General features: G+C 41.3%; 1 protein-coding gene, 1 long non-coding RNA gene and 1 pseudogene across 2 annotated transcripts; 1 reads left to right on the top strand and 2 right to left on the bottom strand.

Moving 5' to 3' along the window:
- Nucleotides 1–21,298, top strand: part of LOC121465632 — a 553,860-nt pseudogene that overhangs the window by 271,100 nt on the left and 261,462 nt on the right.
- Nucleotides 12,925–19,302, bottom strand: LOC121465635. Its single transcript, XR_005976672.1, has 3 exons — nt 19,264–19,302; nt 17,420–17,499; nt 12,925–12,956 (listed from the first exon to the last, which is right to left on the bottom strand). It is a non-coding gene; the product is annotated as an uncharacterized LOC121465635 (long non-coding RNA).
- Nucleotides 17,833–18,904, bottom strand: LOC121465621 (protein SGT1 homolog). The gene has a single exon (XM_041678906.1). The coding sequence runs from the start codon at nt 18,857–18,859 to the stop codon at nt 17,849–17,851; it is 1,011 nt and encodes a 336-aa protein (XP_041534840.1). The 5' UTR covers nt 18,860–18,904; the 3' UTR covers nt 17,833–17,848.

The following is a 21,298-nucleotide window of genomic DNA, read 5'->3' as shown; positions in this document are numbered from 1 at the left end:
ATACATGAAGAATACACAGAGTATGTGCAAATACCAACCAAGCACGCCACACACACACACATGCAAACTCTAATAAATGAGTAGACCAGGAAGAAAGGGAGAGCGGGAGGGGCAGGCAGGGAGGGACAGACTGACTAGAGAGAGCTACTGATCTGGCTCTGGCTTCAGAATGACCATGAAGAAGAACGCTGCATACTAGAGTCATTAGCAATGAGCCTCATACCCTCCACTTCTTTAGTTTATGTTCAGTAAGTAGCTTTAAGGCTAAGATATATCTTCCTAACAAGATTTTAATCAGGAAAGAATGGAGGTAATGATTTGATTTCTTTTGTTGTATCTATCCGTTTCCTTTGAGTTCTGCCATGAGCCCGTTCCTGAGATACAGAATCTCTGTGTGCGATTAAAATGGAGTATCTTGACCCAAGGAATAAAAACAGTCATCATAAAGCTATGGCAAGTTCACCAACCTAAATGGCATTTTTGAGGGTTTCTGATGTTTCCTATTAAGATATGAACCACTTACCATACTTGTAGCTTCTTCTGCCACACCCTCCTAGGCTTGGCTTTAATATCCTACCTACCATACTTTCATCTACCAAGCTTTTCAAGTGACTGCCGGGATTGACTTGCCACCTGCACCATTCTGGACCCCAGGGATACTATCCTAATGGAGACGCCATCATCCTACCTGTGCAGCTTGCTCTTCCTTTGTCTGCCTGAGCTCAGTCCGGAAAGTGCTAATGTGTTCTTCATTTTCTTGAAGCTGCTGCTTCATCAGGACAAACTCCTCCATAAGGGCCGATTTCTTATCCAAATGAAGGGGAAAATATTTACTTAATCAATGGGATTGGCAACTTTTAGTTCTTTTGACTTTCTCATTTGCCTTGAATACCTACCCTATTTTTTTCTAATTTCCACTTTAATGCAAAAAGAATCTTATTTGCTAATTCATAAAGTATTATTGAATTGCCAAAACTTTTCAGAAGAGAAAGAAGCAATAGCAATATGCTTTTCAATTTCTTTGAAAGCTAACAGAGCAAAGAAACAGAGGAAATAGACAGTGAGCAGAAAAACATAGAAATCAGTAACAATATGTAAAAACTATCCCACAAACCTTGCACTAAACAAGTTAAGGGCAAACCAGAAAAATTGGGATTTTCTTGGCATTAGAGACTATAAAATAATTATGATAAAAAAGACAGCAATAGAGCTACATCTGATGTTCCTGTGGAATAGGAAAAAATCCAAGGTAACCACGAAGTATTTGCAGGAATAGGTGGCAGCTAGTATTAGAAGAGATGCAACACTTCCTGTTCTTTGATCATGGGTAAATGAAGGCCATCCACAGGAAAAAAAAACCCCAAATGCGATCTGTATAGACGTTTAGCAATGGTTCAGTGGCAACTAGCACTTGCTGCTCTTGTGAAAAGATCCAGGTTCCATCACAGCACCCACGCTATCTGTAACTCCAGTTCCAGGGGATCTGATGTCCTCGACTGACCTCTGGGGGTATGTAGTGCATATACATACATGTAAGCAAAAACATTCACACAAAAGATGCATGAACAATTACATAATATCATTCAAAAGTCAGGCATGGTGGCTCATGCCTATAATTCCAGCACTCAAGAGGCTGAGACAGGAGGACTGCCACAATTTCAAGGTAAAACTGGGCTACATTGTGAGACCTTCCTTCAAAAACAACAACAAAAATCACGAAGAATAAGGAGCAGGAAAATATGCTGAAAGACACTGTAACTTATTTCATCGTTAAACATGTTTAAGAAAAATGAAGAGGACATGAAAGGAAAATTAGAGTTAGAAAAGTTTGAAAAATTAATAAAATTCATGAAGTTGATATAAGAGAAAGCTCGTTTCAGAAGAGAAAGTCAAACACAAAACAGAATGCCTTGAGTTAAATAAGAAAAAAAATAAATCAAAAAAATATTAATCACAATTGGTAAAAAGAAAACACACAACCAAAAGTAAAGGTTAACAGAAACCTGCAAGGAAAAAAATGAAAGCATCGGAGCTGACGGAATGCTATGCATCATGTAATTCAAGAGTTTCTGAAAACACACGATCCATACATGAAGAATACACTGAGTATGTGCAAATACCAACCAAGAACGCCACACACACACACATGCAAACTCTAATAAATGAGTAGACCAGGAAGAAAGGGAGAGCGGGAGGGGCAGGCAGGGAGGGACAGACTGACTGGAGAGAGCTATTGATCTGGCTCTGGCTTCAGAATGACCATGAAGAAGAACGCTGCATACTAGAGTCATTAGCAATGAGCCTCACACCCTCCACTTCTTTAGTTTATGTTCAGTAAGTAGCTTTAAGGCTAAGATATATCTTCCTAACAAGATTTTAATCAGAAAAGAATGGAGGTAATGATTTGATTTCTTTTGTTGTTTCTATCTGTTTCCTTTGAGTTCTGAAATGAGCCCGTTCCTGAGATACAGAATCTCTGTGTGCGATTAAAATGGAGTATCTTGACCCAAGGAATAAAAACAGTCATCATAAAGCTATGGCAAGTTCACCAACCTAAATGGCATTTTTGAGGGTTTCTGATGTTTCCTACTAAGATATGAACCACTTACCATACTTGTAGCTTCTTCTGCCACAGCCTCCTAGGCTTGGCTTTAATATCCTACCTACCATACTTTCATCTACCAAGCTTTTCAAGTGACTGCCGGGATTGACTTGCCACCTGCACCATTCTGGACCCCATGGATACTATCCTACCTGTGCAGCTTGCTCTTCCTTTGTCTGCCTGAGCTCAGTCCGGAAAGTGCGAATGAGTTCTTCATTTTCTTGAAGCTGCTGCTTCATCAGGACAAACTCCTCCATAAGGGCCGATTTCTTATCCAAATGAAGGGGAAAATATTTACTTAATCAATGGGATTGGCAACTTTTAGTTCTTTTGACTTTCTCATTTGCCTTGAATACCTACCCTATTTTTTTCTAATTTCCACTTTAATGCAAAAAGAATTTTATTTGCTAATTCATAAAGTATCATTGAATTGCCAAAACTTTTCAGAAGAAGACAGAAGCAATAGCAATACGCTTTTCAATTTCGTTGAAAGCTAACATAGCAAAGAGACAGACCAAATAGACAGTGAGCAGAAAAACATGGAAATCAGAAACAATAAGTAAAAACTATCCTACAAACCTTGCACTAAACAAGTTAAGGGCAAACCAGAAAAATTGGGATTTTCTTGGCATTAGAGACTATAAAATAATTATGATAAAAAAGACAGCAATAGAGCTACATCTGATGTTCCTGTGGAATAGGAAAAAATCCAAGGTAACCACGAAGTATTTGCAGGAATAGGTGGCAGCTAGTATTAGAAGAGATGCAACACTTCCTGTTCTTTGATCATGGGTAAATGCAGGCCATCCACAGGAAAAAAAAAAACCCAAATGCGATCTGTATAGACGTTTAGCAATGGTTCAGTGGCAACTAGCACTTGCTGCTCTTGTGAAAAGATCCAGGTTACATCACAGCACCCACGCTATCTGTAACTCCAGTTCCAGGGGATCTGATGTCCTCGTCTGACCTCTGGGGGTATGTAGTGCATATACATACATGTAAGCAAAAACATTCACACAAAAGATGCATGAACAATTACATAATATCATTCAAAAGTCAGGCATGGTGGCTCATGCCTATAATTCCAGCACTCAAGAGGCTGAGACAGGAGGACTGCCACAATTTCAAGGTAAAACTGGGCTACATTGTGAGACCTTCCTTCAAAAACAACAACAAAAATCACGAAGAATAAGGGGCAGGAAAATATGCTGAAAGACACTGTAACTTATTTCATCGTTAAACATGTTTAAGAAAAATGAAGAGGACATGAAAGGAAAATTAGAGTTAGAAAAGTTTGAAAAATTAATAAAATTCATGAAGTTGATATAAGAGAAAGCTCGTTTCAGAAGAGAAAGTCAAGCACAAAACAGAATGCCTTGAGTTAAATAAGAAAAAGAATAAATCAAAAAAATATTAATCACAATTGGTAAAAAGAAAACACACAACCAAAAGTAAAGGTTAACAGAAACCTGCAAGGAAAAAAATGAAAGCATCGGAGCTGACCGAATGCTATGCATCATGTAATTCAAGAGTTTCTGAAAACACACGATCCATACATGAAGAATACACTGAGTATGTGCAAATACCAACCAAGAACGCCACACACACACACATGCAAACACTAATAAATGAGTAGACCAGGAAGAAAGGGAGAGCGGGAGGGGCAGGCAGGGAGGGACAGACTGACTAGAGAGAGCTATTGATCTGGCTCTGGCTTCAGAATGACCATGAAGAAGAACGCTGCATACTAGAGTCATTAGCAATGAGCCTCACACCCTCCACTTCTTTAGTTTATGTTCAGTAAGTAGCTTTAAGGCTAAGATATATCTTCCTAACAAGATTTTAATCAGAAAAGGATGGAGGTAATGATTTGATTTCTTTTGTTGTTTCTATCTGTTTCCTTTGAGTTCTGAAATGAGCCCGTTCCTGAGATGCAGAATCTCTGTGTGCGATTAAAATGGAGTATCTTGACCCAAGGAATAAAAACAGTCATCATAAAGCTATGGCAAGTTCACCAACCTAAATGGCATTTTTGAGGGTTTCTGATGTTTCCTACTAAGATATGAACCACTTACCATACTTGTAGCTTCTTCTGCCACAGCCTCCTAGGCTTGGCTTTAATATCCTACCTACCATACTTTCATCTACCAAGCTTTTCAAGTGACTGCCGGGATTGACTTGCCACCTGCACCATTCTGGACCCCATGGATACTATCCTACCTGTGCAGCTTGCTCTTCCTTTGTCTGCCTGAGCTCAGTCCGGAAAGTGCGAATGAGTTCTTCATTTTCTTGAAGCTGCTGCTTCATCAGGACAAACTCCTCCATAAGGGCCGATTTCTTATCCAAATGAAGGGGAAAATATTTACTTAATCAATGGGATTGGCAACTTTTAGTTCTTTTGACTTTCTCATTTGCCTTGAATACCTACCCTATTTTTTTCTAATTTCCACTTTAATGCAAAAAGAATTTTATTTGCTAATTCATAAAGTATCATTGAATTGCCAAAACTTTTCAGAAGAAGACAGAAGCAATAGCAATACGCTTTTCAATTTCGTTGAAAGCTAACATAGCAAAGAGACAGACCAAATAGACAGTGAGCAGAAAAACATGGAAATCAGAAACAATAAGTAAAAACTATCCTACAAACCTTGCACTAAACAAGTTAAGGGCAAACCAGAAAAATTGGAATTTTCTTGGCATTAGAGACTATAAAATAATAATGATAAAAAAGACAGCAATAGAGCTACATCTGATGTTCCTGTGGAATAGGAAAAAATCCAAGGTAACCAAGAAGTATTTGCAGGAATAGGTGGCAGCTAGTTTTAGAAGAGATGCAACACTTCCTGTTCTTTGATCATGGGTAAATGCAGGCCATCCACAGGAAAAAAAAACCCAAATGCGATCTGTATAGACGTTTAGCAATGGTTCAATGGCAACTAGCACTTGCTGCTCTTGTGAAAAGATCCAGGTTCCATCACAGCACCCACGCTATTTGTAACTCCAGTTCCAGGGGATCTGATGTCCTCGTCTGACCTCTGGGGTATGTAGTGCATATACATACATGTAAGCAAAAACATTCACACAAAAGATGCATGAACAATTACATAATATCATTCAAAAGTCAGGCATGGTGGCTCATGCCTATAATTCCAGCACTCAAGAGGCTGAGACAGGAGGACTGCCACAAGTTCAAGGTAAAACTGGGCTACATTGTGAGACCTTCCTTCAAAAACAACAACAAAAATCACGAAGAATAAGGAGCAGAAAAATATGCTGAAAGACACTGTGACTTATTTCATCGTTAAAATGTTTAAGAAATGTGAATAGGACATGAAAGGTAAATTAGAGTTAGAAAAGTTTGAAAAATTAATAAAATTCATGAAGTTGATATAAGAGAAAGCTCGTTTCAGAAGAGAAAGTCAAACACAAAACAGAATGCCTTGAGTTAAATAAGAAAAAGAATAAATCAAAAAAATATTAATCACAATTGGTAAAAAGAAAACACACAACCAAAAGTAAAGGTTAACAGAAACCTGCAAGGAAAAAAATGAAAGCATCGGAGCTGACCGAATGCTATGCATCATGTAATTCAAGAGTTTCTGAAAACACACGATCCATACATGAAGAATACACTGAGTATGTGCAAATACCAACCAAGAACGCCACACACACACACATGCAAACTCTAATAAATGAGTAGACCAGGAAGAAAGGGAGAGCAGGAGGGGCAGGCAGGGAGGGACAGACTGACTGGAGAGAGCTACTGATCTGGCTCTGGCTTCAGAATGACCATGAAGAAGAACGCTGCATACTAGAGTCATTAGCAATGAGCCTCATACCCTCCACTTCTTTAGTCTATGTTCAGTAAGTAGCTTTAAGGCTAAGATATATCTTCCTAACAAGATTTTAATCAGAAAAGAATGGAGGTAATGATTGGATTTCTTTTGTAGTATCTATCCGTTTCCTTTGAATTCTGCCATGAGCCCGTTCCTGAGATACAGAATCTCTGTGTGCGATTAAAATGGAGTATCTTGACCCAAGGAATAAAAACAGTCATCATAAAGCTATGGCAAGTTCACCAACCTAAATGGCATTTTTGAGGGTTTCTGATGTTTCCTACTAAGATATGAACCACTTACCATACTTGTAGCTTCTTCTGCCACATCCTCCTAGGCTTGGCTTTAATATCCTACCTACCATACTTTCATCTACCAAGCTTTTCAAGTGACTGCCGGGATTGACTTGCCACCTGCACCATTCTGGACCCCATGGATACTATCCTAATGGAGACGCCATCATCCTACCTGTGCAGCTTGCTCTTCCTTTGTCTGCCTGAGCTCAGTCCGGAAAGTGCGAATGAGTTCTTCATTTTCTTGAAGCTGCTGCTTCATCAGGACAAACTCCTCCATAATGGCTGATTTCTCATCCACCTGAAGAGGAAAATATTTACTTAAGCAATGGGATTGGCAACGTTTAGTTCTTTTGACTTTCTCATTTGCCTTGAATACCTACCCTATTTTTTTCTAATTTCCTCTTTAATGCAAAAAGAATTTTATTTGCTAATTTATAAAGTATCATTGAATTGCCAAAACTTTTCAGAAGACAGAAGCAATGGCAATACGCTTTTCAATTTCTTTGAAAGGTAACGGAGCAAAGAAACAGACCAAATAGACAGTGAGCAGAAAAACATGGAAAACTGTAACAATATGTAAAAGCCATCCTACAAACCTTACACTAAAAAAGTTAAGGGCAAACCAGAAAAATTGGGATGTTCTTGGCATTAGAGACAATAAAATAATAATGATAAAAAAGACAGCAATAGAGCTACATCTGATGTTCCTGTGGAATAGGGAAAAATCCAAGGTAACCAAGAAGCATTTGCAGGAATAGGTGGCAGCTAGTATTAGAAGAGATGCAACACTTCCTGTTCTTTGATCACGGGTAAATGCAGACCATCCATAAGAAAAAAATCCCATAAGCGATCTGTATAGATAGAGGCTTAACAATGTTTCAGTTGCTACTAGCACTTGCTGCTCACATGAAAAGATCCAGGTTCTGTACCAGCACCCACGCTATCTGTAACTCCAATTCCCGGGGATCTGATGTCCTCGTCTGACCTCTGTGGGTATGTAGTGCATATACATACATGTAAGCAAAAACATTCACACAAAAGATGCATGAACAATTACATAATATCATTCAAAAGTCAGGCATGGTGGCTCATGCCTATAATTCCAGCACTCTAGAGGCTGAGACAGGAGGACTGCCACAAGTTCAAGGTAAAACTGGGCTACATTGTGAGACCTTCCTTCCAAAACAACAACAAAAATCACGAAGAATATGGAGCAGAAATATATGCTGAAGACACTGTAACTTATTTCATAGTTAAACATGTTTAAGAAAATTGAAGACGACATGAAAGGAAAATTAGAGTTAGAAAAGTTTTAAAAAGTAATAAAATTCCTGAAGTGCATAGAAAAGAAAACTCGTTTCAGAAGAGAAAGTCAAACACAAAACAGAATGCCTAGAGTTAAATAAGAAAATGAATAAATCAAAAAAATATTAATCATAATTGGGAAAAAAATACAAAGCCAAAAATAAAGGTTAACAGAAACCTGCAAGGAAAAAATAGAAGTATCGCTGCTGACTGAATGCTATGCATCATGTAATTCAACAGTTTCTGAAAACACACGATTTATACATGAAGAATACACTAAGTATGTGCAAATACCAACCAAGAAGGCCACACACACACATGCAAACTCTAAAAAATGAGTAGACCAGGAAGCAGGGGAGAGAGGGAGGGGCAGTCAGGGAGGGACACACTGACGGGAGAGAGCTACTGATCTGGCTCTGGCTTCAGAATGACCATGAAGAAGAATGCTGCATACTAGAGTCATTAGCAATGAGCCTCATACCCTCCACTTCTTTAGTCTATGTTCAGTAAGTAGCTTTAAGGCTAAGATATATCTTCCTAAAAAGGTTTTAATCAGAGAAGAATGGAAGTAATAATTTGATTTCTTTGTTTTATCTATCTGTTTCCTTTGAGTTCTGCCAAGAGGCCATACCTGAGATACACAATCTCTGTGTGCATTATAATGGAGTACCTGGACCTAAGGAATAAAACCAGTCATCATGAAGCTATGGCAAGTTCACCAACCTAAATGGCATTTTTGAGGGTTTCTGATGTTTCCTACTAAGAAATGAACCACTTACCATACTTGTAGCTTCTTCTGCCACACCCTCCTAGGCTTGGCTTTAATATCCTAGCTACCACACTTTCATTCATCAAGCATCAAGTGACTGCCGGTATTGACTTGCCACCTGCACCATTCTGGACCCCATGGATTCTATCCTAATGGAGGCGCCATCATCCTACCTGTGCAGCTTGCTCTTCCTGTGTCTGTCTGAGCTCAGTGTGCAAAGTGCTAATGATTTCTTCCTTTTCTTGAAGCTGCTCCTTTATCAGGCTGAACTCCTCCATCCCAACCGAATTCTTACCCAACTGAAGGGGGAAAATATTTACTTAATCAATGGGATTGGCAACTTTTAGTTCTTTTGACTTTCTCATTTGCCTTGAATACCTACCCTATTTTTTTTGTAATTTCAACTTTAAAGCAAAACATATTTTATTTGCTAATTTATAAAGTATCATTGAATTGCCAAAACTTTTCAGAAGAAGAGAGAAGCAATAGCAATACGCTTTTCAATTTCTTTGAAAGCTAACATAGCAAAGAGACAGAACAATCAGACAGTGAGCAAAAAAACATGAACAACAGTAACAATATGTAGGGAGCTATCCTACAAACCTTGCACTAAACAAGTTAAAGGCAAACCATGAAAATTGGGATTTTCTTGGCATTAGAGACTATAAAATAATAATGATAAAAAAGACAGCAATACAGCTACATCTGATGTTCCTGTGGAATAGTGAAAAAAATCCAAGGTATCCAAGAAGTATTTGCAGGAATAGGTGGCAGCTAGTATTAGAAGAGATGCAACCCTTCCTGTTCTTTGATCATGGGTAAATGCAGGCCATCCATAGGAAAAAAATCCCATATGTGATCTGTATAGATAGAGGCTTAGCAATGTTTCAGTCGCTACTAGCACTTGCTGCTCACATGAAAAGATCCAGGTTCTGTACCAGCACCCACGCTATCTGTAACTCCAATTCCCGGGGATCTGATGTCCTTGTCTGACCTCTGGGGGTATGTAGTGCATATACATACATGTAAGCACAAACATTCACACAAAAGATGCATGAACAATTACATAATATCATTCAAAAGTCAGGCATGGTGGCTCATGCCTATAAATCCAGCACTCTAGGGGCTGAGACAGGAGGACTGCCACAAGTTCAAGGTAAAACTGGGCTACATTGTGAGACCTTCCTTCAAAAACAACAACAAAAATCACGAAGAACAAGGAGCCGAACAATATGCTGAAAGACACTGTAACTTATTTCATAGTTAAACATGTTTAAGAAAAATGAAGAGGACATGAAAGGAAAATTAGAGTTAGAAAAGTTTGAAAAAGTAATAAAATTCATGAAGTTGATATAAATGAAAGCTTGTTTCAGAAGAGAAAGCCAAACACAAAACAGAATGCCTTGAGTTAAATGAGAAAAGGATAAATCTAAAAAATATTAATCAAAATTGGTTAAAAAAAATACACAACCAAAAATAAAGGTTAACAGAATCCTGCAAGGAGAAAATGAAAGCATCGGAGATGACCGAATGCTATGAATCATGTAATTCACGAGTTTCTGAAAACACATGATCCATATATGAAGAATACACTGAATATGTGCAAATACCAACCGAGAATGCCACACCCGTTTGCAAACTCTAATAAATGAGTAGATGTGGAAGTAAGCGAGAGAGTGAGGTAAGGCAGGAAGCGACCAGCTGATAGAAGATTGCTACTGATTGTCTTACAAGAGGCATTTGCTGTGGATATCTGTTGGCTGGTAATGATTTGTTAAGATAATAATACCGAGGTGACTCACTCCTACCTTCAAGGCTTGTTCTGACTGTGCCTGGTGAAGTTGGGCTTGTAAACTGATAATCACTTTCTCCTTCTCCTTGACTTGTTTTAGTTCTTTCAGCTCCTCTGAGTTCTTATAATGCTGAAAATTGCAACAGATTGAAGTCACTTACTTAAGAGTTACAATCAATATATATTTTATCTTTTACACTGTTTGCCTTTTAGAGACATTTAATTACAGCTTCATTAAAGTGATAGAAGCACTCAGGAGCAAGAAGCAGGAAGATCTCTCTTAGAAGCCATCCTGTTTTAGAGTCCCAGAACAGTCAGAAAGACCCTGAATCAAACAAACAAACAAAAACAAATAAAACCAACCAACCAACCACCACAACAAAATCAAACAGCAACGACAGAATCAAGAAAAAAAATTAACACAAAGGGATACATTTTGGGCTGGGAAGATAGCTGAGTTTAAGAAAGCTTGTCCTAGAAAAATGGTGACTAGGGTTTGGATCCTAGAAGCCACAAATACCTGTTACTCCATTTTCAAAAGATCTGACACACCCTCATCTTGTCTCTGATACTCTTTTCTGTTGCTGTCCTCCATGTCCCCAGGCACACACATGCACACATGCACGCTGCACTAAGCACACCATGGCACACCGTGGTTACAGGGCTGCTGTGACTGACAGCTGGAGCGGACTGGGACGGCTGGACACCATTTATTGAACACGGAAAGGAAATGATGATATAAGATGCTGGCATGTTTAAGGCCTGAGGGCAAAGTAGTAAGCCTGAGTGAAATGCAGAGTATAAAATGGAAAAAATAAAAAAATCTAACAACATGACTCATGGAAAGTCTGAAAGCTTCAACATGAAAAGGAAAAGGTTAGTGCCTGCCACCACAGCCAGGGGAAGAGAGTTGCCATAGGAACCATAGAGGATGAAAAGAATTCAAACAAAGAAATTACTTGCCTTTAAAACCAACTTTGAGATGTTAAACAACCCTATTAGATTCCCCTCCTTTTCGTGGCCCTGCTGTAGGAGGGGCTAAACCTAGGGCCTTATCCACACTGCATAGGTGCTCTTCTCCTGAGCCACATCCCCAGTGCAGTCAAGGGACAGCAATGTCCCTGAAAGGCAAGGCTAAGCAGGGCACTGGGAGGTAACAAGTGCCCTCAAGGGCTGTGGCTCAGAACTTGAAAAACTCCCCTCAGAAGGAACACTTCTGATAATATAATACAGGGGGCAGGGGGAGTCGAGGCTGACTTACAACCACTGTGAGCCACAGGGGCACAGCAGCATCAGGGCAAACTGCACACGCCCCCAATACCTGACGGTTCCTGTTCTCTACAGCGATACCCATGTGTGGTTAGGACCCAACACTCAGAAGGCAGAGGCTGAGAGATCAGGAGTCCAAGGTCATTCTTTGGCTAGCTACAGGGCAAGTTGGAGACCAGCCTGGAATACACGAGACCCTGTCTCAAACAAATTAAATTAAATTAAAATAATTTATCAAAAATTATTTAAACAAAACAAATCCCTCAACTCTTTGGCTTGCCACTTGTCTTTGAAAAAGTTCATGGACATCTTTTGAATCCTCAAGGGTTGGAAAATACAATGCAAACTACAAGAAAGGCAGACAAATTTACAGAAATAAACAGAGGTTTATAAACAAATACAGTGTTCCAGTCCAATTTACTCTTTACACTTTTCCCGTGGAACAAGAGTTATGTCCCTAAGGAGGAGGAAAGGGAGGATAGGGAGGAGGAAGGGGAGAAGGAAGATGTTAACAATAACTTTTTTGTATCTCCCCCTCTCTCTCTCTCTCTCTCTTTTTTTTTTTTTTTTTTTTTTTTTTTTTGATTTTTGAGACAAGGTTTCCTCCGTAGCTTTTGGCTCCTGTCCTGGAACCAGCTCTAGTAGACCAGGCCGGCCTTGAACTCACAGAGATCCGCTTGCCTCTGCCTTTCGAGTGCTGGGTTTAAAGGCGTGCGCCACAACCGCCGGTTAACAATAACTTCTTAAGACAGTTTGATAGTAAACTGTCTAAGTAGATAGCAGAGACCCATCTTTCCCGGCTCATCTACACTTGGTTTCTTTCCCCACAGCTCTCGGACTAACAGGATCATTTACAGAGTGGCAGTGGTTTTCTTAAACATCACTTCTACTGCACGAGGGAGGCTGCTCACATCCCTCTAGCTTAAGTTATTCTCCTCAGAAGAACACACAACGGAGGTCTTGTTACTCTGGATCTGGACAAAGTTACTCACAGCTTTCAAACGATCTTTCATATTTTGCTCGGCATTATAGCCCGACAATTCATGTAAAACTGCATTTCCTAAATCATAAAATAGGCTCAGCATCTCTGCAAGAGAAATAGAAAGAAAGCGCAACAATCAGTAAAAACAGATACAGGCTGCTGGAGAGTAAGTAAAGCAGATGGGTGCAGCTAGACATTAGTACCCATATCATCTGTGTGAGAGAAGGGACTGTCACTGGCTTCTGGGTGCAGCCAGCTGTGTGCCACACCCTGTCCTGCTCAGGTGCCTTATTGCACGCACCATCACTAGGATCAGTTTGAATAATAAAATGCAAGAACACAATCTTTAAATGCAAGGACATCATTGTCAAGGATGTCTTAAGGGCTGCCTTTTAATACCCTATGTTTTTTCATTGATAAACAAAAATCTTAAGTTTTCCTTCTCCCACATTGATCCTTTTCTGATTTTCGATAAAACCCCAAGACTCATCAAAATTTCCCTTCTCATGTGTTCCCGAAGCCCGTTCTTTCATGTAGTTTCCCTGACAAACCATGTGGTGTCAGTGGAGAGTCACTATTCAATGTGGAGTATAGACATTTACAGTAGTAAATGACTGAAATCAGTATCCGCTTGTTCTGAGCAGAATTAGAAAACAAAAGGCTACACAAGCAGAGAGCAGGAGACAAAGTCCAGAGCAGAAATCAGTGAACAGAAAATTAAACCCATAAAGAAAAGGCTGTGCTCAGAAAAGCTACACCCCCAAAGCCCCTATGCTGAGGATTCAGGGCCTGCGCATGCTGTGTAGACACTCAACTGCTAATCCACACCCCAACCATTGAAGATTAATTTTAATAAAGGAAATGAACACCATCAGTAATCTTCCATAGAGATCTGTATAAATCTTCTAAAGAAATTCATACTAGAATATAACTTATCAGATGATCATTCTGTCTTTAAATTTTACATGCCGCTCTTGGGAATAAGCAAACAACCAACTGATGGACTCAGAAGATGGCAATAAACAGGGAAGAAGGAACATGTGTGTGCTTCTTAGATCCCCAGATAAGAGCAAAGCAAGTAGAGGAACAGCAAAGACCTGTGGGCAACCTGAGCAGAACAAACAGCGCCGCCCCCCAACAATAGAAAAGTCGTCCCTGCACAATCAAGTTTCCTATCAACCCCCAGGTTAACGTAGCAACAGTCAAAATCAACGACCACCACCAAATCTGGCTTCAGCAGTGTCCGTTCAAGAGGAAACAGATGGTAGCCACGGGTGTGCAACAAACCAAGCAAAGGGCAGAGCCAATTGGCGTTTGTTAACTAATCAGTGTGTCGAGCACACTGATGAGGGAATGGCTCACAGATTGCCAGGTCTGGCAGCACACTTGGAATCCTAGAACCAAAAATGTGAAGGCAAGACCTCGAGACTCCCTGGACAGCCATCCTCACTTATCTGACCAGCACAGGTCCCAGGGAGACCCTGTCTCAAAAGGGCAAGGGTGGAGGATTCCTAAGGGCACCCAGGGCTGACCTCTAGCCTGCACGCACACACGCACGCACATACACACACACACATAAACAAGAACGCACGCACGAGTGTGCACTACCTTCCCATAAAATTATTCAGAAAAAAAGAAAACAACTATTCTAACATTTTCAGGCCCTGATCAAGGTATCTAGATACCGATCAGTCAATAGCTGATAAAGTAAAGTCCAGACATTATGAACTTCCCAAAGAAAGAAGATAACCACCTTCTAGAGTCTTGTCAAAGCATGGAAACTCAGGCCACCCATCCTGCTACATCTGCAGGAAACGCAGAGGACAGAGGAACACACTGAACCACATAACCCATGTGCACTCCTGCGGAATGTCCAACTCCACAGCCGCAGGACCCATGTCTCTCAACACACAGTTGTAAGCAAAAGATGGAAGACGTAGCAAGTGAAAAGGGCAAGATTCCCAAAAGGATAATAAAACTAAAAGGAAAGCATAAAGAAGGGCTTCTAGAATGGACAACCAAGTTATATCTGTTACAGTAACTATATGTTTTATAGTGTGCCTTTCTATATCTGTGTTTTATCAATGAGAAGTGGTTTTGTAAAGAAAAATGAACAGAAACTGTTAAATAATTATGTTTAGAGACACCCATAGGAAACTTAAGTTCTTATTTTTATTGACACATATCTGTACAGTCCATAAGGTATATGATGTTGAGATTCAGGCATATAGTGTGTGGTTTTCCACTGAGGGTGATTAGCATATTTATAAAGGAGTCTCTAGACTTAAAGCCAGGCTTTGTCACACACCCCACCTAGAAACACGCAGGACTGGCCGGCTCGCCCACCTCTGAGCCTCTCCCAAGGAGAAAGGACCCTGCTGGCCACCAGGCCACCAGGGTGTCTAAATGCTCCTGGGCCTCATAGGGCTGCAGCAACTGGGCTGCCACCTAGGATGGGCAGGTGACAGAGGCGGAGCCCCGAGGGGCGGGGCGGCCGGCTGAGCTCCAGTGTCCCCTGGCCAGCGGTGCGGTGCACTGTGGGCTTATGCGGGGCTCCCAGCGAGGCCTGCCCACCACACTCACCTGCAGGTGGGAGCCACCGGCAAAGCCGGGCTCCCCCCGCTCGACCTAAGCCAAGTCAACTCAGGAATCCCGCTCGACCTAAGCCACGTCAACTCTGGAATCCCAAACTCAGCGCCTCCGCCTCCGCGTCCCTGAAGCACGACCACTCTCCTTGGGTCGGAAGACGAGACTGAGGCTTCTGCCTTTGGAACTGCGAACGCGCCATTACCCTGGCGACCAGGCAGGCCTTGTTTGTTACCTATCGCGTCACAATGACAGACACCAATTGATGCCCTACAACCTTCCACTTCCACAAAGACACAACCAAGGGGTTCTAAGGGGGAGAGGCATGGCAGATGATTATGTGTTGGGGTGTGACCCAGGAGAAGATCCAAGAAGGCGGGGCTATGGAGAGAGGATGGGTATTCTGCAAACATCAGGTGTTTGCTGCATAGTTTGGGAGTTCAGGTTTACCCTAATTTCTTACCTACTGCTGTTTGTGCTAGAGACTATGGGCCAGGCTTTTGAGGAGATTTTGGACTAGGGGCACCAGCTGCTAGTATTGGGTTCTGTGTGAGAACCCACCCGGAGTAGAGCCTGAAACTTGGTTTAGTATGGCTTTTTAACTTTGCGATGAAAAAATGAGAACCAGAGACAAGGCTAGTAAAAGACAACAGCAATTTAGCAAGGGTCGGACTACAACCTGACCTCACAAGGCATCCTTTGTTGGGATCGCTCAGGATGTGATCTAAGAGACAGTGAAGAGTTGGAAAGTGGTGCTTCAGCTGGGATAAGCAGACAGAGATCAAAGGGCTCAGGCTCTGGGAAGAGTCAGTGAGGAGCTCCAACAAGAGACAGAGAGCACTCATCAAGTGCTCCTTCCCCCCAAAAGGCCGGCCGGCAGAGGGTGCAGAAATCTAGCCAACTCCTAATGATTTCAGACATTCTTCGTAAGAATGTTACTATGACTTTATGGAATCTCGTTGTACACCAAGCACTCAGCTAGCCCACTGTATTTGCAATCTCATGCTAATGACCACACAATCCCGAGGCTCAAATAGTAGCTCGGTGAGGCATCTCTCAGCTGCTTATTTAAAGTTGTGTATTTACTATATCTATTTTGCCACCTAACGTAACTATCTTATTGCCTTATCACACTTTATTATAAGAAGTCTCGCCGGGCGGTGATGGCGCACGCCTTTAATCCCAGCACTCGGGAGGCAGAGGCAGGTGGATCTCTGTGAGTTCGAGACCAGCCTGGTCTACAAGAGCTAGTTCCAGGACAGGCTCCAAAACCACAGAGAAACCCTGTCTCGAAAAACCAAAAAAAAAAAAAAAAAAAGAAGTCTCTTTTGATCTCAGTTGTATGTCCACGTCCCAGAATAATATACAGGGGGTACTAAATGTCCCTTGAAGCAGTATTATGTGTAATATCTTTAATTTAAATGCAATATAATAAACTTAAATTATTTAGCTTATAAAATAGGTTTATAAAAAATAAAATCCCGAAGGTGAAAATTAGGAAAGACTATTGGCAGACTCTTAATGACTTCCAAAGATTGCTAGGGGACATTTTCCTTCTATGGCACACTATTGGAATAAAACCTGATGATCTGATTAATTTAAACAAAACCTTGGTGACAATGACTTAAACAGACCCAGGGTATTGTCAACTGGAAGAGAGAATTGGCTTTGATTGAAGAGAAATTACAGAAGGCACATGTGGATCATGTAGATCTGAGTCTTAACTGCATTTTGGTCATGTTACCCCCCCTAACATTCCACTACAGGAATTTTAATGTAGAGAGAAGATATTATCTCAGAATGAATCTTTTACCACATAAACTGAGTATAAAATCAAAAATTTATGTGAAAAGGGTCTCAGTTATGTGGAAGGACGCTTAAAAGAAATCCCACACTAGCTCAGAACTAACAAATAGATGGTTATTTATTTAGGGGTCGACACACAAATCACAATCCTCTGCTGGAACAGACATCTTCCTTACCTTTAGGACTCCACAGATTTCAGTGCTGTTCGCAATAGGGACCCTCCAGTTGCCTCGGTCCTAGTGTCCTCTTGCAGCAACTGAAAAGTAACTAAGACAGTGAGCAGAACAGCCTTACTGGAAGAAGTGTGTCACTGGGGCAGGCTTTGAGATTAAAATCCTCCTGACAGTCCCCACTAGTTCTCTCAGCTTCATGATTATGGTTTAAGATATGAGCTCTCAGCTTCCTGTACCCACCATTATATATCCTAACCTTGTGGAACCCTAAGTCCAAATAAACTCTTTCTTCTATCAGTCGCTTTGGTCTTGGCGTTTAATCATAGCAACAGGAAAGGAACTAAGATAGCATTTTTTTAGTTAATTTTTTAAAACTTAATTAACATTTTTTTCCATTTATTTTATTTTTTTTGTGATAGCAAACTGATTTATTTAGTACTGTTTCCATTCCATATCATCAGGGGGGTTGATTTCAACTTTTCTTTTACCTACATCAGACCAGTTGGTGCTCAAGACTGTACCACCAGACTCCATAAATGATTTGTTCATGGCGCGTTTCACTTCATCAGAACCATCTGAGTAGATTTGCTGAAACAGCTTGTTTAAAGCTGCATCGCCCTCCAGCTTCTCGTTCTTCTCTTCCTCTTTGATCTCACCCACCAGTTTATCCCAGTTCCTGGTATAATGAGATGATGACGGGTACAGGTTCCTCACATCTGCTGTGAACTGCTTTAGTGTAGGCTCATCTCCGTGCCCTTCTAGCTTTTCCCATCTCACAGCCTCTGGCTTTTTCATTTTAATTTCAATCTTTGTTGAAAGCACTTTAAACGTGCTCTGCTCCGGTACTACAGGGTGAAGCAACCTCAGCTTCAAATTGTAGTCTTCTCCAGAAGGAAGTTTTACCAAAGCAGATAACTCTTTTTCTGAAAATTCCACATTTACATCATTCTTCTGAATATTCTTGATCATAAGTGTAATGATTACTTGAGATTCCGTTTGATACCAGTCATACTTGATTTTCGACTGAGTTCTCTGAGACGCAGACACTTCAGATTCTGATCCATTCTGAGTCTCCTGGCACCTTTTAATCCAGATAGCAAAGTTTGCATCTGTACTGTCTAATTTCTGTCCTTCTGCAAAAGTGTCTAAAGCAGAAGCATAGTCCTTTTCATGGTATTCACACATCCCTTTCCTAAGGATAGCAGTAGGATTGTTAGGATTGAGTTCAAGAGACTTCTTTACATCAGCAATACCATCACGATATTTCCCAAGAAGAATGTGACAATAAGCTCTCTGACAGTAATACTGTGCATCGTCTGGATTCTGTTCCAAAGCCTTAGTCAGCTCCTCTAACGCCGCCTGGGGGTCCTCGTCGATCAGAGCATCTGAGAAGCTCTTGAAAAACCGCTGGGACGTTGCAGATCCTGCTGCAGCTGCCGCCATCCCTAAGAACCACTAAAGCTTAGGCCCCAGCGTTTTCTACCTTGGTTACCAGCTCTGCCCTCCATTTATTTTACATATCAATTACAGTTTTCCCTCCCTCCGCTCCTTCTGTCCTGGGCATCAAGTCCCTTCCTCCACCCATCCCACCTTCCCCATCCACTCCTCCTCTGCCTCCATTCAGAAAAGTGCAGGCCCCCATGGGCTTGAACAAAGCAGGGCACATCGAGTTGAGGCAGGACTGAGCTCCTCCATCTGCATCAAGGCTGGTTGAAGAAATCCAGCATGGGAAACAGATTCCCAAAAGCCATCTAAGCATCAAGGACAGGTCCTGGTCTCACTGCTAGGAGCTTTACAAATAGACCAAGGAACTAGGACATTTAGGGGTCTAGAGCTTGAGTTCTTACCTTACTTTTATGCTGCGGGAAGAAGGCAGTGAGGCACAGTCATCTTCCCTGATGAAGAGAGCCTGCACAAAATCAGAGGGTCAGATTTCCCTGAAGGGAGCTGACATAGGAAACTTACTCTGAAAGTACATCATCAGAGAGAGTCTATACCTCACATATCCGTGGGGTCAGCCCAACAGAAGCCTGGATGACAGAAAAAGAAAAACATTACTGTTCACTCTGGGCAATGCCCCTGCCCTCCTCTTACCCCCAAACGCCCGGGACCCTGGACCCCCCCAAACACAGAGGAGGGGTGTGTGGGCTTAGTGCTAGCTAGCCACTATAGAAGGACATATAAAACTTGAGGCTGGCACTATCAAAAGACACAGATGAGAGGCAGATTATTACCATAAGATAGATAGGAGAAGCTGGCAAACTTAGACATGTGCTTTCCTGCAATGAACTTTATCATTTTCCACCACTAATGTGGTCTCTTCTAGATCCCTACTGTGTCTAGATCCCTAGATACAGAAGCACACACAAACACCCTCTGCAAAACTGCAAAAATCCAAAGAAGTAGGTATTTCCTCTATCTCATAACCAGAGGCTTAAGGTTTTATCCCCTTTGACCTAGTAGGATTTTTTTTATTAATTTCAAATGTCTGAAACCACACTAACCACAGACAAAGGGAACAGTGAGCTGTACCCAGAGAAGTGGGCTATTTTTTCAGATTGTTTCTATACAATGTTATTTGTCAACCAGTGCCCAGGTCATCTCACTAGCATACTTCTATATCTTCTATGTTTGTTTGTTTGTTTTGTTTTGTTTTTTCGAGACAGGGTTTCTGGACTCTGTCCTGGAACTAGTTCTTGTAGACCAGGCTAGCCTCAAATTCACATAGATCCACTTGACTCCACCTTCAGAGTGCTGGGATTAAAGGCTTGCACCACCACTGCCTGGCTAGAAAGGGTATTCTTTTTTTTTTTTTTTTTTTTTTAGTTGTTCCAAAACAAAAAAATCCCATTTCCCTCCCCCTCCTCGCACACATTACCCCTTCCCCCACTCCCCTCCCCCTCTCCCCACTCCTCTTTCCCTCCCAACACTCCATTCCCCCTCCCTCTCGAGAATGAAGAGCAGTCTAGATTCCCTGCCCTGCAGGAAGTTCAAGGTCCTCCCACTTCTATCCAGGACCAGGAAGGTGAGCATCCAAACAGGCTAGGCTCCCACAAAGCCAGTTCACATATTAGGATCGAAACCTAGTGCCATCGTCCTTGGCTTCTCATCAGCCTTCATTGTCCGCCACGTTCAGAAAATCCGGTTTCATCCTATGCTTACTCAGTCCCAGTCCCGCTGGCCTTGGTGAGCTCCCAATAGATCAGTTCCACTGTCACAGTGGGTGGGTGCACCCCTCGTGGTCCTGACTAAGGGTATTCTTAAGGAATGCTATCCCCTTAATTTTATTTTTATTGCTGTTGTCTGTTTTGAGACAGAGTCTCAGTGTGTATCCCTGGATGGCCTGGAACTCAAAGATTTGCCTTGCCTCTACTACCTTCAAAGATTAAAGGGATTAAAGGCATGTACCACCATACCTGGCATTATCCCCTCAATTTTCTGTGATTAAAAACAACTTGCATTATACTCTACATTTTTAAAAGCCCCCAGCAAAGCTACATCTCTTGCTTTCTTCTAATACACATAGCTTTGAAAGCTGAACACGGCATTCTTATCCCTGTATAGCACTAAAATGCAGTCCAGGTTTAACCCCAGTCAAATTGTGAAGCTTTATGTGATGAACCTGGAAGTAATACATATATCCAGTGGGACCAACAAGGACTCATTGTCAAAGGGAATCATGAAAGTCTAGTTTTTCAAAGTTTCACAAAGAGAGACTAATTATACAAACTTTACTGTTCAGGTAAACTAGTGAAATGCCATTGTTAAGTATAGGAGAGGGTCACACGCATGCCTTTAATCCCTTTAATATTGATTATGGAGGTCATGCTCCATATCACAGTGGTAAGGACAATGTAAGATACAGGTTTGTTGTGACATTAG

This window comes from Microtus oregoni, unplaced genomic scaffold (genome assembly GCF_018167655.1).
Source record: "Microtus oregoni isolate MIOR12 unplaced genomic scaffold, Mior012 000031F_ref0000149, whole genome shotgun sequence".
Classification (NCBI taxonomy): Eukaryota; Metazoa; Chordata; class Mammalia; order Rodentia; family Cricetidae; genus Microtus; species Microtus oregoni.
This window is presented reverse-complemented; position numbering and strand designations above follow the sequence as displayed.

Excerpts from the sequence above, each read along its gene's own strand:
- LOC121465621 (XM_041678906.1), bottom strand. The coding sequence starts at position 18,859 with ATGGCGGCAGCTGCAGCAGGATCTGCAACGTCCCAGCGGTTTTTCAAG.